Raw genomic sequence first — 16,998 nt, forward strand, 5'->3', positions numbered from 1 at the left:
CTTAGCGCCGGGGACGGCATATCAGGTGCGACAGAGGGCTCCCCGTTTTGGTTTTTCATTTGTTTCATTTTCTTTTTTTTCCTGGCTTTTTCATGCGAAAAAAATCATCAATCCCGCACGAAACTAATTTTGAATACCTCGATGTGACAAATCCAACATGGAAATCATTTGTAATTTGAACACAGAATTCAAGAGATAAAACATTTCGCAAAAAGATTCTACCAAAGAGAAACACGGTCAGGTTGCAACAAGAGTGCGCCACTAGTCCTTTGGTCATAATTACTATCTTGCTAAGTTCAGTTGTCATAACTGTTCGGCATCCACAGACCATCCTGACCGACGGTCATAATTTTTCTTAATATGTCCTTGAGTTTATTCGAGACTTGAGCAAAACTCAGATTGGAGAAGAATATGGTCCCTGGGTTCCCTTTATTGCAACTATGTTCTTTTTTACCTTGGAAAATTATAGAGTTACCCCTTGGGCGACTTTTGAAAGGGGTACCCCTTAATCCATGATTTCAGTCAAATTGACGTTGAAAACGCAAAGGAGGAGGCATCAGACGAGTTAATTGGGCCAACCCATTTTTAGTTTTGAAATTTTGTTCACATTTTAAGAAAATGTTTTGAATTTCGAAAATATTCATATTTTTACAAAGAATGTTCAAAGCTTCAAAAAAATAATCAAAATGTCAAGTTTTTTTACATTACATAAAATGTTTCAATTCCAAACATGAAAAATGATCAAAAATAAAAACTAAATTATCCAAAAAAAATTGCTTTTCCAACAATGTTTCAATTTTTTTCCAGAAAATGTTCTCAAATTTTCTATAACGCTTGCTACAATACCATGTTCCAGCATTGCTCGGTCGATCTCTACAGTCCTGGATGTAGAGATAATGTGCATTTCCCGCATGCTTCCCTGTGCTACTAATGGGTCAGTCCACTCAGGACCCCCCCCCCCCCCCCCCCCCACCCGGCCCCTACGAAAGGGCGACTACTTGTTGCAATGAGCGTCATATAGGAGCTCCCGGGATCGTGTCTACACATTCTTTTTCTTGTTTTTTTTACTACCATTCCAATTTTAGGACCAGATCTTATTCCCGGCATGGGACGGGGAATAGTGATCAAACGCACCGCCCCCCTAATGAAACGCCTACTATATGGGCTAGCCTATTGATGTTTCCTCCAACTTACCAGTTTCGAGAAGTTTCTAGGAACTTCCCTGAAATGGTTTTTCCTTTTCAAATTTTTCTTTCAATTTTAAGTTTTTTTGTTTCTTATTCATTTATTTTACAATTTTCTTCCATTTTTTCATTTCCTGAAAATTTTAGAACAAAAGGAACATTTTCTGAAATTTCGGAATACTTTTTTATTGTTCAACATTTTTTGAAATTCGAGAACATTTTCTAAAGTCTAGAAATGTTTTTATTATTAATAATATTTTAAAATACAAACCAAATATAAAATTTATTTTTCTTCTGAAAAAATATATAAAAAATAAAAAACTACCATACTGTTCTTTTGATTTCCTTTTTATTATTTATTTTCTTTCATTTTTTTTAAAAAACGCAACTTTTCAGATGAAAATGATCGCACTCTTGAAAAAATATTTGCGCTTTTGAAATATAATGTTCTATTCTTCCAAAAATATTCGTAGTTTTGAAATTTGTTTACATTCTGATAAAAAGTTCCAAATTTCGAAAAATATTCATACTTTACAAAGAGTGTTCAAAGTTTCAAACAATAATAAAAAATTAAGTTTTATTTACATTTTAAAAAAATGGATTCCAAATAATGTTCATTCTTTAGGAAAAAGGAATAAAAAATAAAAAGGAAATTATCACATTTTCAAAATTTGTCGCATTTCCAAAAAATGTTCTGATTTTTTTCCAAAAAATGTTCAGATTTTCTATAACATTTGCTACAATGCCTAACTTCAAGATGGATGGTTGTGGTAATGATGGTGATGATGGCTCTGGAGATGAGATTGGAAACGGCGGGGGTAGGGTTGAAAGATGGTTCGGGTGCTCTGTTTTGGGAAGATTGTCACTATTGCGCCTATAATTTTTCTTGTTGATTTGTTTCTTTCACCAAACTTCGTGTTTCCTAGTACGTGATGATTCGCTTCGATATTTCGACTCTTTTCCCACGGAAACACATTAAACAAAGGATTTCGTGATCTCTTGCATTCATTAGTCATTAGTGACAATCTCGGAGCAATTTTCTCATAAATTCTAGGGTTATTCATTTTAACAACGGTGTGATGAGCACAAAAATATCATTTATCAGATCATTGCTCTCCAACACGAATAATGAACGGCAAATGATAAAGAAATGACAAAAGAGAGACAAAAAAACTAGGGTAAAATAGTATATGTGCTTGCGTTTGTGTTTTTTAATTGGCCATCACCTCTAATCTATAGGGTAGAATTCTGCTGTGTGTAGTGCACTATGTTGGTTGTAACTTTTGCGTATGATCTTGGATTGAGATGATTCAAAAAGCAAAAGCGTTTGTCTCGACGGGACAAAGACTTTTTATGCGGAACACTTATCCATTTGAGTCCATCTTAATCACATTTTTTTCCATGCCAAAATGTGACATCAACACAAATCCTCTACTATGCTTATAAGGATATTACCTTGAGGAGTTAACACCTTCAGATTCCAGTTGTCCTCCGAAATATTTATCTGATTTCTATTCCCCACTCGCCATATTTATATATCCTCTTTTGGAACACTCTAAGAACAACTCTAACAGATCCCCTAAAAATAAAGGAGGATCGGTCGAGTAAACCTTTAGTGAAGTATTTTTACTCAACTAAGTTTTGGCCGGACCTAGCCGATCCCCTAAATATAATGGAGTATTCTTTTCATTTGCATTTCATTTTCGGCAAATATAATGGAGTATTTTTTTTCATTTGCATTTCATTTTTGGCTACCGAAAAAAATTCATTGCTTCTTTATTTCATTAAACGACATTTCAATACATTGGACTGCATAATTCACACATTCCTCGCTACGAGAATGAAATCAAAGAAACAAGAACCACAAATAGACACTTTAATAGATATCCAACTTTCATAATTAGTCCCACTAGTTGGATTAATATATTTTTCTATGTCTTAGTTGTTGATTCTCTCTATTGACTTCTCAAGCTTGCACCCTTATTTCTTCTTCGGTTCCGATGAATACGATATTGCGTTGCATCTAATCTCATCTCTAGTCCCTACTCTAGCAAGGAGTGCATGAACATCTATCAAATTATGTGCTATCAATAGATCGATGTAATATTCTTCCTCAAACCACATCTTGCATCCATCCTACACACAAATTTGAGCAAACAATGAGCTACAAATTGCACTGAATCCGATGAACAACCGAATCAAAACTCGCACTCATCCCATCATTTTTGCACTTGAAGAACGTCCATCCGGGATGTTTCGGCGTGGTCGAAACTCGGCGCACCACCTGCCGCCGGCAGTCGTCACACTTTATGACCGGCAACACGGAGCCAACGAGCTGTTGCACCGGATCCGACAGGCAACCCAATTTTTACTCCTCTAACTGGTTAGAAATGCCCTAAACCAGCTAACTGAAATTCCTCTTCACCATTCTCGGTCTTCTAAAACAGAGTAATTATAGTGAACTAACTTGTTGAATGAGGGCGAACTAACTTGCACAATTAATGTGGATATATCATATCGATCGTACGTGGCCATGTATTAGCTCACTGACTAACGTCTACCCAAGCAAGGCCTTGCGTATGCTAGTAGGAGCTACTCCTTCCCTCGCATTCCAGCGTGGTAGATCGATGGAAGCTAGCAGGTCGTCCTCGTTGCTTCCGGCGGCTCTCCTCCTGGCCCTGAGCCTCCTCCTGAGCCACCGCGCCGGCTCCAGCCCTCCGCCGGACGCGGTGACCTGCGCCCGCGGCACGTCCGCCTGCACCCTCGCCAACGTCTACGGCTCCTTCCCGGACCGCACCGCCTGCCGCGCCGCCGACGCCGCGTTCCCGCGCACCGAGGCCGAGCTGGTGGCCGCCGTGGCGGCCGCGGCGGCGACCAAGCGCAAGGTGAAGGCGGTCCCTAGGCACTCCCACAGCTTCCCCAAGCTGGCCTGCCCGGGCGGCCGCAAGGGCACCATCATCAGCACGGCGCGGCTCAACCGGACGGTCAGCGTCGACGCCGCCACAGGGCTGATAACCGTGGAGGGCGGCATGGTGCTCCGCGACCTGATCCGCGCCGCCGCCGCCGCGGGGCTCGCGCTGCCGCACTCGCCCTACTGGTACGGCGTCAGCATCGGGGGCCTGCTGGCCACGGGCGCGCACGGGAGCTCGCTCTGGGGGAAGGGCAGCGCCGTGCACGAGTACGTGGTCGGGATGAGGATCGTGACGCCGGCGCCGGCGAGCCAGGGGTTCGCGGTGGTCAGGGAGCTCGGCGCCGACCACCCGGACCTGGACGCGGCCAAGGTCTCGCTCGGCGTCCTTGGCGTCGTCTCCCAGGTACGTACGTGGCTAGTCCTACACGTACGTGTAGTAGTTGCCAATGCGCATGCATGCCAATGTGCTGAAGCGAGTCTTGTGTCACTTTGCTTGCCTACGAAAGCTTGTCTGACTTGCTACATCCATCCATCCATCCATCCATCCATCCATCCATCCATCCATCCATACATACATACATACATACATACATACATACATACATACACACATACATACATACTACATACATACATACACACACCGGTGAATTTTTGTATATATCGTTTCGATGTACACAAATCTTATGTGTGTGTAATGCTCCAATAAAACAAATGTCACTAGACAGGGTAATCCCATCCTTATGTGTGTTGTGTGTCATGCTTGCTCAGGTTACTCTGCAGTTGCAACCGATGTTCAAGCGGTCCGTCACGTTCTTGGAGCGCGACGACTCGGACTTGGCAGCGCAGGTGGCCGTGTGGGGCCATCTGCACGAGTTCGGCGACATGACATGGCTGCCACGCCAGGGGAAGGTCATCTACCGCGAGGATGACCGTGTCGATGTCTCGTCGCCCGGCGATGGCCTCAACGACTACCTCGGCTTCCGCTCCTTCCCGATGCTGGGGCTCATCATCGCAAGAGTCGCGGAGGAGCATGTGGAGGAAAGCAACGACATGGCACGGTGCCTAGCCGCGGGGGTGCTGCCTGCATCATTCCCCATGCAGGCGTATGGCTTCACGAACGACGGTTCCTCCTTCACGGGATACCCGGTGGTCGGGTACCAGCACCGCATCCAGACGTCCGGCTCATGCATCGATGCCAAGGACAACCTGCTCCGCTCCTCATGCCCATGGGACCCACGCGTCCGGAGCCTCTTCTTCTACAACACTGGCTTCAGCGTCACGCTCTCCAAAGCCCCAACGTTGGTCGCCGACATGCAACGACTCCGCGACCTCAACCCGCGCGCCCTATGCAGCCTCGACGCGAAGATGGGCGTGCTCATCCGCTACGTTGGGGCCTCCTCCGCCTACCTCGGCAAGACGGAGGACTCGGTCAACTTTGACTTCACCTACTACCGGAGCTACACCCAAGGCAGGCCGCGTGCTCACTCTGATGTGATCGATGAGCTCGAACAAATGGCTTTGCGCAAGTATGGAGCAGTCCCGCAATGGGGCAAGAACCGCAACTTCGCCTTCGACGGCGCCATCGCCAAGTACGCAAAGGCCGGCGAGTTCCTCAAAGTGAAGGAGAGGTACGACCCAGACGGGCTCTTCTCTAGCGAGTGGAGCGACCACGTGCTCGGCATCGATGGTAGCCCCAACATAGTCCAAAAGGGTTGCGCCATCGAAGGGCTTTGCATATGCTCTCACGACTCGCACTGCGCGCCAGAACAAGGCTATTACTGTCGGCCTGGAAAGGTGTATACGGAGGCAAGGGTATGCTCCTTCCGACCCACCGCACACCGCGACCACAACGACGAAATATGAATCTGATCATGGATGGGTCAAGAAGCGGTGCGATCTAATGTTGAATTAGTATGCTTTTGTAAGCGGTGTCTTAATTTACTTTATTTTCTTCCACATAGTTATCTAAGTGCATTTTTTTCGTTCATAAATAGGTTTATGGGGAGTGCTTCGGTACAACCCCCTAAAACGTATAGTGGGTAGTATGGTAATTTCACATTAGGTATAGGAATACCCACCCGACACCAAACGTCGCGCGCGACGTCGTACGCCCGCCCGCGTATGCCGCACCCTCGCTGTACGCCCGCCCGCCCGCGTACCCGCACCCGTCGCCGTACGCCCTCACGTCTCGACGTTGGCGTCGACAGTTGTTGGAGGAAAAAAAAGACACGGTAGCCGCCGACGCCCGCCGTCGAAACCCTGAACCCTAACGCATCCACGCCGTCTCCACGTTGGCCCCCATCTGCACGAAGTCGCCGTCGCCCGAGTCGCGGCCCAAACAGGCTGCCGCGCGTGCCCCGGCGCCTTTACCGCTGCCGGCGCGCGTGCCCGCCGCCGCATTCCATTCCCGTCGCCCAGATGGCCGCCCACCCGCGATCTACGTCGCCGCCTCCCTCCACGCACTACGCCTACTACGACCAGCCATCGTCCTCACGCCGTCGACACCTGCCTCCGCCGGCCAGCAACGTCACGCCGTCATCACGTTCGTCATCGGAGGAAATGGATCCGGCTGAAATCCTCGCCGCCGTGCAAGAGGTTGGTTTGAGACATTGTTGTGCTTGATAAAATAGTTGTTTTAGGGATGATGTTACACGGCGTTTGATTCATCGTACAATTTTTTTAACTATATATAGTTAGAGGAGGAGGGAGATTATGATGGCGATGATTACAGCAAGGACAACGAAACCTCGTCACGGAATATGGATGAACCTCGTGAGGAGAACTACATGAGTTTGGATGAATCTTATAGTGGCAATGTAAGTGTGATCAATGTTGATAAAATAATAAATATGAGGGGGTAAATATGATAGACCGCACGGAAAATTTAATATTTTTTTGCATGATGCAGCGACATGGCGATGATGATGATGATATGGATATAGATGATTCATTTGCTGAAAGTGCACTCCGGGTATGTTATTAATAAAATCAGAGAAGAAATGACATAATAACCATATGAGCGCTTACATTTTTTTTTTGCAATGCGCGCAGATGGACGTGGACGGGGACTTTGTGAGGAATATTGTGGACGATGAAAGTGACAAATCGCACGTTGATGCATCTCATGATGACAGCTCCAGCAAAGTAAGTTTTGAAACTTACATCACTACAGTACATTTTAAAATTATAACTGACTGACATAAATGGTTTAATGCATTAATTTACAGGGAGATGTAGATGGTACAAGCGGGAATGATGAGCATGTTGGTGATGATCTGTTTAATTTTGACATCGGATTTGATGAATATCAGCAAGAATCATTGGACATGCATTGGAAGGTCATGAGGAAGACGTTCAAGTCACTAGGAGATGCTTACAATTTCTATAATCAGTATGCGTACGAGCGTGGTTTCAGCGTAAGAAAGGACTCACTGAAATATTCGAAAGGTCCTGAGGCAACTAAGCGCTTGAGAAAGTATGTGTGTGCGAGAGCTGGGAAACGACAGGCAAAACATTGTACAATGGAAGGCAGGACCCGCAGGCTGAGAGGGGAGACTCGTTGCTTCTGCGATGCGCATATAACTTTGAAACTTGATAAAGAGCGTGACGTTTGGTATGTCAGCAGTTTCAATGATGATCACAGTCACGTTCTAGCTAGACCGGATGAAGTCACGTTTCTTCGGTCTCACCAATCAGATGAAAGAATATCAGAAGGCTGAGATCTTAACCATGGCAGGTGCTGGAATCTGGAAACATATGATTTATGATCAACTCGTTGCGCGCTCCGGTCATATGCAAAGGCTGGTTTTGGGAGGAAGAAGCTTTATAACATGTGTTATAGAGAAAAAATGAAGTTGCTTGCACAAGGTGATGCAGACACTGCCATTGGGATCATGATGGCCAGAAAAGAGAGAGATCCAGATTTCTTCTTTGAGCACACCGTCGATGATGAAGGAAGGCTGAAAAACATATTCTGGTGTGATTCTCAATCACGTCGAGACTATGTTGACTATGGTGATGTGACAGTCTTCGACATCACATACAGGATGAATAGGTATGGCATGCAATTTATACCTTTTGTCGGTCTGAACAACCACCGTTGCACCACGGTATTCGGTTGTGCTCTTGTGTCTGATGAGACGGAAGATACATATGTCTGGCTGCTTCAGACGTTTTTGAGGGCTCACTGTCAGAAGAGGCCCAGGTCAGTAATACTGATGGAGATGCAGCTATGATTAAGGCCATAAGAAAGGTACTTTCGGAGGTTTGGCATCGTCTTTGCTCGTGGCATATTGAGAAGAACATGCAGAAACACCTTCATCATAAGTCTCTAAAGGAGTTCAGGTCTCTACTTTATTATGCCACTTCAAAAAAGGTATTTGAGGAGAGATGGGCAGCGTTTACCACCAAATGGCAGCCGGAGAAAACAAAGACATGGTTACGTAGGATGTACAAGAAGAAAAGGCTTTGGGCTGCATCATATCTGTCAGGTGGGTTTTTCTTAGGTATGAGAAGTAACCAGTGAAGTGAGAGTCTGAATTCATGCCTTCACTTGCATCTAGACTCCGGTATGACTATTGTTGATATGATTGTGCACTACGAGAACTGCATAGTTCGTCTCCGTGAGAATGAGGCGCATGACGATTACACAAACTCACAGACAGTTCCAGTACCAGTATTGGATGAGTGTAAAGATATTGAGAAATCAGCTGCCCGTGAGTTCACTGCGGCAAACTTTTATATCTTGTAGGAAGATATGAAGAAGGCACGGGAGCTAGAGGTCCTTGAGAGACTGAGAGGAGCAGACACTCACAGATTCATACTGACATGGAAGGAAAATAGAGATATCAGATTCACTGTGGACTACACCCCAGGTAACTTAGAAGAAACTGTGAAGTGCAGTTGCAGAAGCATGTATCGCAAAGGACTTCCTTGCAAACATATTCTTAACATTCTGATTCAGCTACGCTTACGTGAGATACCTAAGTGTTTAGTACTGCGGAGGTTGAGCCAAGTTGCAAGGGGTGGACTTCCCGTGAAGCGCACTAGCGATCTGTTTGCATGGGGATGGGCAGGTGCAGGGGACAGAGCTAGGTACAGCGAGTTGACTATCTTATCTGCTGAAGCAACTCATAAAGCATGCCATAAACCATTTTTATTCGACAAGTTGAAGGCGTCTCTGAGGGACATAATAGATAATGATTACACTGAGGAGGATGAGCCTGGTGCGGAGGTACAGTTTGTGAACGACGATGCATTCGAGCCTAATCAAGATCATGGTCTTGTTCGTGATCCCGCAAAAGTTAACACCAAATGCGCACCAAAACAGAATGCTAAAGGCCGCGGTAAGGATGGTCCTGATGTCACTAAAAATGGGCTACCAAAAGCTTTTGATGAGAAAAGCATACGTCAATGTGGACAGTGCGGTGTTGCGGGTCATTATAAGTCCACGTGCCTCAAAATCCTAAGTATGATTTTCTTATGTTATTGTATATCTTATTGTTCAAACCGAATTTATTTGTTCATTGTGAATTAACACATATCTTATTGTTATGTAGGAACTTTGCTTAACTTGTGGAGTATGGAAGATTGGTTCACCCTTTGATTGAAGACAGTTTTATTATGGATGGCTATGGAAGATCGTTCCACCCTTTCATTGAAGACAGTTTTTTAATGTTTTATACATTTGATCTTTAATAATTGTTATAATATGTTATATGAACTTATTTTACTTCGTTGATGTCAGACTATTTTGTTTTGATGACAGACTATGTAATGCAAGAAGGAGTTTTACTTTGTTTATTTTGATGTGTTAATTTTTACTGTTAATTTTGTGCAAGTCGCTGTTGTTTATTTTGACGTGCTCATTTTTGCATAGTACGACCGTCGCTGTTTACTGTATATTTTCTGCATTGCACGGTCGCCGTCGCTTAGAACGTCGTCATTTAAAAAAAAACACCCGACACGTGCGCCGGCGGCACTGTCCCACAGTGGCAGCGTCGGCCGGCGGCACTGTCCCACAGGGCAGAGTCGGACGGCGGCAGCAGTATAAGGCAACGAAAGGAGTTCGATAGCCTATGTGCCGCCGGGTATATAAGCCGGTCGTCGCGCGCTCCATCGGCCGAGGTGGGACTAAACATCCCAAGTCGCCCCGCGTAGAACTTGGGCCGTCGTCGCGCCGCGTGCTACTTGGGCCGTCGTCGCGCCGTGGGCGGAAACAATGATATTGGGCCGGCCCACGCGGTCACGTGCGTCGCTGCAGGCACGGCGGCTGCGATAGCTAAGTTTTAGTCCCACCTCGCCCGACGGAGCGCGCGACGACCAGCTTTTATACCCGGCGACGCACTTGCAGTCGAGCGTCTTTGATTAGTTATGCTACCCGTCGTTCGACGCTGCCCTGTTGGACAGTGCCGTCGGTCCTGTCTGACGTCAGACTGGCCGGCGCACTTGTCGGCAATTTTTTTTTGTAGAAAAGGAAATTAAGAACATCGGTGTTATAATAAGCGACGGCGACAGTGCTTTAAAGTGCATAATAAATATATGTACATTTTTTTAACATTGAGCAGTACAGGAAAACAACTTGACGACTGCACAACTATAAATATGAAGATTTCAAATGTAAAGACAATGGCATGAAGACAACATAATAATCCAAATGTCATTCTCGACTTAAATATTCAAAATAGTAGTGTCTTCTTCATCACAAGACATGATAGTCGAAATAAATGTAAACATTATTTGAGCCTACAAAATTTTCTTCTACAAAATTTTTGGCACATTTATTTCTTCTTTGCAAGCCGGGTAACTTTGTCCTTCACATCGTTGAGCGTATTTCTCTCCAAAAAAATAAGCTGCGCAATCATTAAGTCCCTCGATTTATCAATTGACCCCTGTTAGAACTTCATATTAGTACAATTCAAATAGTATTACATAATGAATTTAATTGAATATAAGCATTTGAAAAAAAACCAGACCTGAGAAAAATGGCTTGTCCATTTTTCACCGTTCCAATATTGAAAGCATCGAAGAACAAATATTCCACATGAATTGCTGGTCCGTACAAACAACAGTTTATAAGTTCGCATTTGAGGTAAGATATTAAAACAATATGAAAGTATTTACTCACCCGTCATCTTGTTGTGGGATGTTATACGTTTTGGTAGGCCAGGTAGACACATCCGGAAAATTCACAGCACCGCTCGCATTCGCATCACGTATGTCATATCCAAGTTGATTTTTCTATTCATATACATAATAGCACGAAAAGAATTTAACATAGTTCAATTACTAAATGATAATTTCAATATGCTCATGTAAATTTATGCCGTACCAGCTCCTCAACTTTTTCTGTAATTTCACTGTCAAGTTCGGGTCCCATCAAAGAATCAAGAACCTGGAACTCTTCCTTCGGGCGATGCATGACAACCGAAACCCAGTGGGTATTTCCCTTATTAAGAGGAATATAAAGCTGCATCACAACGAAAATATGATGCAAGCAACATATACTATCTTATTATTTATATCCCATATATGCATACTTTAAGGCAATTGAACTTACCTTATCTTTTTTAAAATACTCATCGGTGCATCTATTCAAGGGTCCATTCTTCTTCGCCACAACTTCCTTGTCATTTTTTCCTCCCTGGGTGTCCGGTCTAAATTCAAGTAACCAATTGACCAGCCAGGTCGGCATTATATGACGATCTTCACCAACAACTCCCAACAGATACGACGAATAAGCATTGATAACCTGAAAATAATTTAAATGATGTATAACAATTCTAATTTGCATTGAATGCTAATAGAAAACATAACAATAACTTACATCACCGGTTAGCCATTGATGATCAAGAATCTTACAAGCCCTCTCTGCACTCAGACCTTCGCGCATGCCATCATTGAATATTTCCTTCTTTCTATGTTTTGCTGACCGTTGATAAGCACGAACAAACTTAACACTAGCTTTAATCACATCGTATTCTTCTTCAAAGACTTCTTTCTCGAATAGTTCTGCAATACATGACGGTAATATGTTAATAATTCAATGATAAGTAGTAATTTTAGCTCGAAAATAATATGATAAAACTCACTTGCTTTTGCTGAACACTTTGCACGCTTTGTAGGTATAACGGGAATATAAGGAGACTTTATAAGGTTTGATCGTCTCCGCTTCCGTTTCCCTACACCCTTCTCCTCTACCTCATCTTCTCCAATACAATCTACCGATCCACGTGATGCGATTTCATCTGTTCCTAAAGATGTAACGGATTTCTCATCAGATACCTCAGGAACTTCGATAGGATCTTCTTCATCACCCTTGAAACTATCGAAATATTCAGATGTGCAATAATAAGATGTCTTCTCTTCAGAATCATTAATATCATCTTCATCATCCTCTTGCACATTCTTTTTTCCCGGTGTTTCGAAATTGTCCACGTCAGGATTATATACAAATTCCTTACGAGGTTTTCCACCATAGTTTCTACTTTCATTATTTTCACCATACTCATTCTCTTCTTCTTTTTCACTATCACCAGCTTTGTAAAATACAGCGCTTTTGTTCAATTTCCCTATGACCCTCTGTGATTAAAAATTAGTTGTAATTAGTTATGTGACACATCGAAAACCATTGTGAACGGCAAAATCAGAAAACTTGTACCTGTGCGCATAGCTCCGGCATACGAAGCATATCCTTACGAATGTGCTTCAGCTCAGTCAAAATCCGATCCATAATAGGGTTCTGGGTAGCTGAAGCCTCAGATGTACTCATACCTGTTCTCCTCCAGTAATGTTAGACTTTCTTGTACTGGATTTCTTGTTCTTTTCAGCCTGTTCCATTCTTATTTTGTTTAAGCGGTACTCTTCAGTAATGGTGTCATCGATCTACAACATAAAGAATCATACAATCATATTTAATTAATAATTAATTGCAGACTTTAAATGGAAAAATAAATATTTAACGTATTACCATTCCAACACCACGACCATTTTGAAAGTCGTACTTGTCTCTTTTCTCCGTTGCCGCTTCTGTCCAATTCCTCATCAAGGGGCTCAACAACGCTAAAGGATCATACTTTGGACCGGTGCTTGGCTGCACCTTCTCCCAATATAGATACTGCAAAACAAACACACAACCATTTAGGATGTGTTACACTATTATTACATAATACAACTATTCAATTTAAAAAGTAAATCATACCTGCAGAAGTGCTAGGTTGCCACGTGGCCATTCCCTAACACGACCGGGCTGCAAGACCGTACCAATCTCCGACAAACAAAACCGCAAAGTGAATGCGCCAGTTGAACTTTTTTATCTGCCTGACATCTTGCACTAGTGCATAATAATTCTTCGGAATGTACTCATCAGACACTGGTGCAATTATAGTCCCTAACAGGACGAGAAACGCCATCCGAACAAATTCATCGTCCGCGTTTTTATTTCTCACAATCTTCTCAATAAGATCATCAATCAATATTTTACCATTCTTCTTGTTAACAAACTAGCTGGAATTTTTTTATTGCTTTGCCTTGGTCCATACTCAAAAAACTAGAAACATCAACTCCTCCATTCTTCAAACCAAATATAGCAAACACATCATCAGGCCTCAATGAAATCAACCCTTTTTTCCGGCTGCCTCTTGCACCATGAATTTTTTACTGCTAGGATTGTAACCTTGAATCATAAGCACAAGCAAATTATCACGCATCTTGACCGAAGGTATTCGTAACATGCCCTCCATCTCCGTTTCGTAAAACGTAAATCGCTGACTTGATGTTAATTTATTAACAAGAGTAACCCATTTTTCTACAGAACATGCAATCACACCATCGATGTCCATACTGCATATAAAAATATCTATGTGACGTTGCACGCAGCTAATGTGTTATATAGTGTTGAAAATTTTAAAATATATACCTGCCCGACGGCGACTACATCGGGCGACGGCGATCACAGCGGCTGACGGCGGCGTCTGACGGCGTGTTCACAACCGACGCTGACGGCGAGTGGTGACGTCGGCCGCTGACGACCGGCGCTGACGGAGGGTGGTGACGTCGACTATTGCTGGGTGACGACGGGCGTTGACGGCGGGCGTTGACGACCGACACTGACGGCGGGTGGTGACGTTCACTAGTGCGGGCTGACGGCGGCGCGACGCTGTCGGGCGGGGAACGACAGTGTGGGCGGCGGGCGACGGGGATCAGATCGGGCGCGTCGTCGGCACGTACGACGCAAAAAGGGCATGCGCGACGTGATTGGGCGACGTGCGCGTTTGTCGGGAATATTCCCTCGGATAGCGACGGCTCGTGCAGATATTGGGTAGATATTTTGCTGCGTCGGGCCCGCGGCGATTATTAAGTGGGCGACGGCCAGTCTACAATATTGAATATGTATTTATTTATTTATTTGTATAATTTTGTCATTTAGTGTATTTTTTATAAACTTTGCACGAAAAACAAACATGTTTTGTGCCCAATTTTTTTTCATGGGCCATAGTGACATGCAGGACACGCACGCAAAAATTTGCCGCGTTTCGAGTCCGTATGGATTTTCTACGATTTTCCGGGCCGAAAACCCCTAAAATACTGCCCGGACGTGACGCAACTTGCGTTCGTTGTCCGGTTTTGTTCATTTTGGCCGTGGGGTGCCCGGGTGGGGCCCCACACGCGCAGCCAAAAGTTGGGTGCATTCCGTGAAACCGCTCAGGTACTTGCTGTGGAAGGGGGTGGTTGCGGTATGGCCGGAGGGGACCCTCGGTCGCACGTCTCCGCTTCGCATCCGCCAAACGTGCCCAATTTTTTTTCACGGGCCACAGTGACCATGCAGGGCACACACGCAAAAATTTGCCGCGTTTCGAGTCCGTATGGATTTTCTACGATTTTCCGGGCCGAAAACCCCTAAAATACTGCCCGGACGTGACGCAACTTGCGTTCGTTGTCGGATTTTGTTCATTTTGGCCGTGGGTGCACCTAACCCACCTACTCACTCATCAATTACGGTGTTCAGCTGACTTGCACAGAAAGACCCCTATTGTTTAGTAATTTGGCGCCCCATCTTTTGATTGACTGTTGTCAACTAATCTTTTCAATGTTCAATTCTACTCTATGTTAGAACATTTCTGTGAATGCTATTTCGATCTAAGTGGTCCTATTCTCTGTCCCGTGCTAGGAAGCATTACTCCTCTTTTCATTCCAAATTCTTCAATAAGACCGATACGATTGATTGGTCTGTGTGTTTCTCTTATTACTTTTTTGTATCCCACTGTTCCTCGGATACAATTCGATCCTTCTACGGCCAAATCTCAATTTGTGGAAAGCCTTCGATGGCTTCCCGGGTGGGGCCCCACACACGCTGCCAAAAGTTGGGTGCATTCCGTGAAACTGCTCAGGTACTTGCTGTGGAAGGGGGTGGTTGTGGTATGGCCGGAGGGGACCCTCGGTCGCACGTCTCCGCTTCGCATCCGCCAAACGTGCCCAATTTTTTTTTACAGGCCACAGTGACCATGCAGGGCACGCACGCAAAAATTTGCCGCGTTTCGAGTCCGTATGGATTTTCTACGATTTTCCGGGCCGAAAACCCCTAAAATTTTGTCACGTCTCGCGTTTCCAGAAAATTCATAAATGTTAATGAATTTAAAACTATTTCAGATAATGTTAATGAATTTAAAAATTCTCGGATTCATAAATATTAATGAATTTAAAATTATTTCAGAAAATGTTAATCAATGAATTACAATATCTCACCTTTTTGATTATTTTTTAATTTGTTAAATTTTTTATTTCTTAATTTTCATTTTTTCATCCACCGGGCTTTACTATATGCACATATTTTAACAACATCTGAACATTTCTAAAACACTTTATAAACATTTAGAAACACTTTTGACTTTTTATTCAGTTTTCTTTTATATTTTATGTGTTTTCATGATTTTTTTGCTACAATTTTTAGATAATTGCATACCTTATTTTGTGCTATGTATATTCGATGGAATTTTTTTAAATATATTTTGAACATTTTTATGCATGGGTCGGAAAATTTTCAAATTTTTGTCAAAATAAGCGTTCAATATTTTGCTAATTTTTTGAACAAACTTTGAAGACAAATTAAAACAACATTCGAACAAACTTGATTGAACATAGATATATTTTACATAGTCCATTAAACACTATGGAAACGAAACGAGTTCATCCTAACATAAATGATTCATAGTTCATACTTAGAACATTTAAAAAAACAACTACTCCTCCTCGTCGTCGCTACCCAGCAGATCGATGACCGCACTGTCACCGTCGTCACCGCCGTCGTCGTCGTCGCTGACCTGGGCTAGCCGCTCCCAGTCGATGTCGTCTTCATCCGACGACTCTGCCGCCTCCGCCTCCGCTTGCGGGACCACCGGCGGAATCGCAGCCGCCGCCTGGATCGCTGCCGCCTGCTCAGCGGCCTCCCTCGCAGCCGCCGCCGCCTCTGCAGCCGCCGCTGCAGCCACCGACGCCCGCAGGGCGACGAGGTAACCCGACATATCGTCGGGATCGCCGTCCTCCCGAAGAACCAACTGCTCCGGCGGCAGTTCCACCTCCCGCGGGGCGGGGGGATCTGAAAGTGCGTTATATCGACTAGAGGGGGGGTGAATAGGGGATTTTTATGAAAGTATTCAAAACGTGGAAGTTATGAAGACAAACGATAGAAATAAACCTATTACCATGCAGCGGAAGGTAGACTACACTAGGCAAGCCATAGTCAAGTATTCAATGAAGTGAAAGCACAATGACTTAATAGCAGCAATGTAGTAAGGATCAGGTTGGAAGATATTATGAAGCCATACAGAACATGCAGTCACTCAGTGAAGACAAAAGATAGTGCAAACATACAATGACTTCACAAGGAGAAACGGTAAGTAAAGG

General features: G+C 44.1%; 1 protein-coding gene and 1 pseudogene across 1 annotated transcript; both read left to right on the forward strand.

Moving 5' to 3' along the window:
- Positions 1 to 3,652: 3,652 nt before the first annotated feature.
- On the forward strand, positions 3,653 to 6,044 carry LOC125506456 (putative L-gulonolactone oxidase 4). The gene is made up of 2 exons (XM_048671267.2): positions 3,653 to 4,498; positions 4,867 to 6,044. The coding sequence occupies exons 1-2, from the start codon at positions 3,686 to 3,688 to the stop codon at positions 5,959 to 5,961; spliced, it is 1,908 nt and encodes a 635-aa protein (XP_048527224.2). The 5' UTR covers positions 3,653 to 3,685; the 3' UTR covers positions 5,962 to 6,044.
- A 472-nt stretch (positions 6,045 to 6,516) lies between these two features.
- LOC147973983 (uncharacterized) lies at positions 6,517 to 10,734 on the forward strand (annotated as a pseudogene).
- The last annotated feature ends 6,264 nt before the right edge of the window (positions 10,735 to 16,998 follow it).

Source organism: Triticum urartu, chromosome 5A (assembly GCF_056163025.1).
Source record: "Triticum urartu cultivar PI428250 chromosome 5A, HENAU_Tu73, whole genome shotgun sequence".
Taxonomy (NCBI): domain Eukaryota; kingdom Viridiplantae; phylum Streptophyta; class Magnoliopsida; order Poales; family Poaceae; genus Triticum; species Triticum urartu.

What these genes read in the sequence shown, in the direction of transcription:
- LOC125506456 (XM_048671267.2), top strand. Translation starts at nt 3,686, where the DNA reads ATGTGGATATATCATATCGATCGTACGTGGCCATGTATTAGCTCACTG. An exon ending in TCCTTGGCGTCGTCTCCCAG is followed by an intron (nt 4,499 to 4,866) that starts GTACGTACGTGG and finishes ATGCTTGCTCAG; the next exon opens with GTTACTCTGCAGTTGCAACC.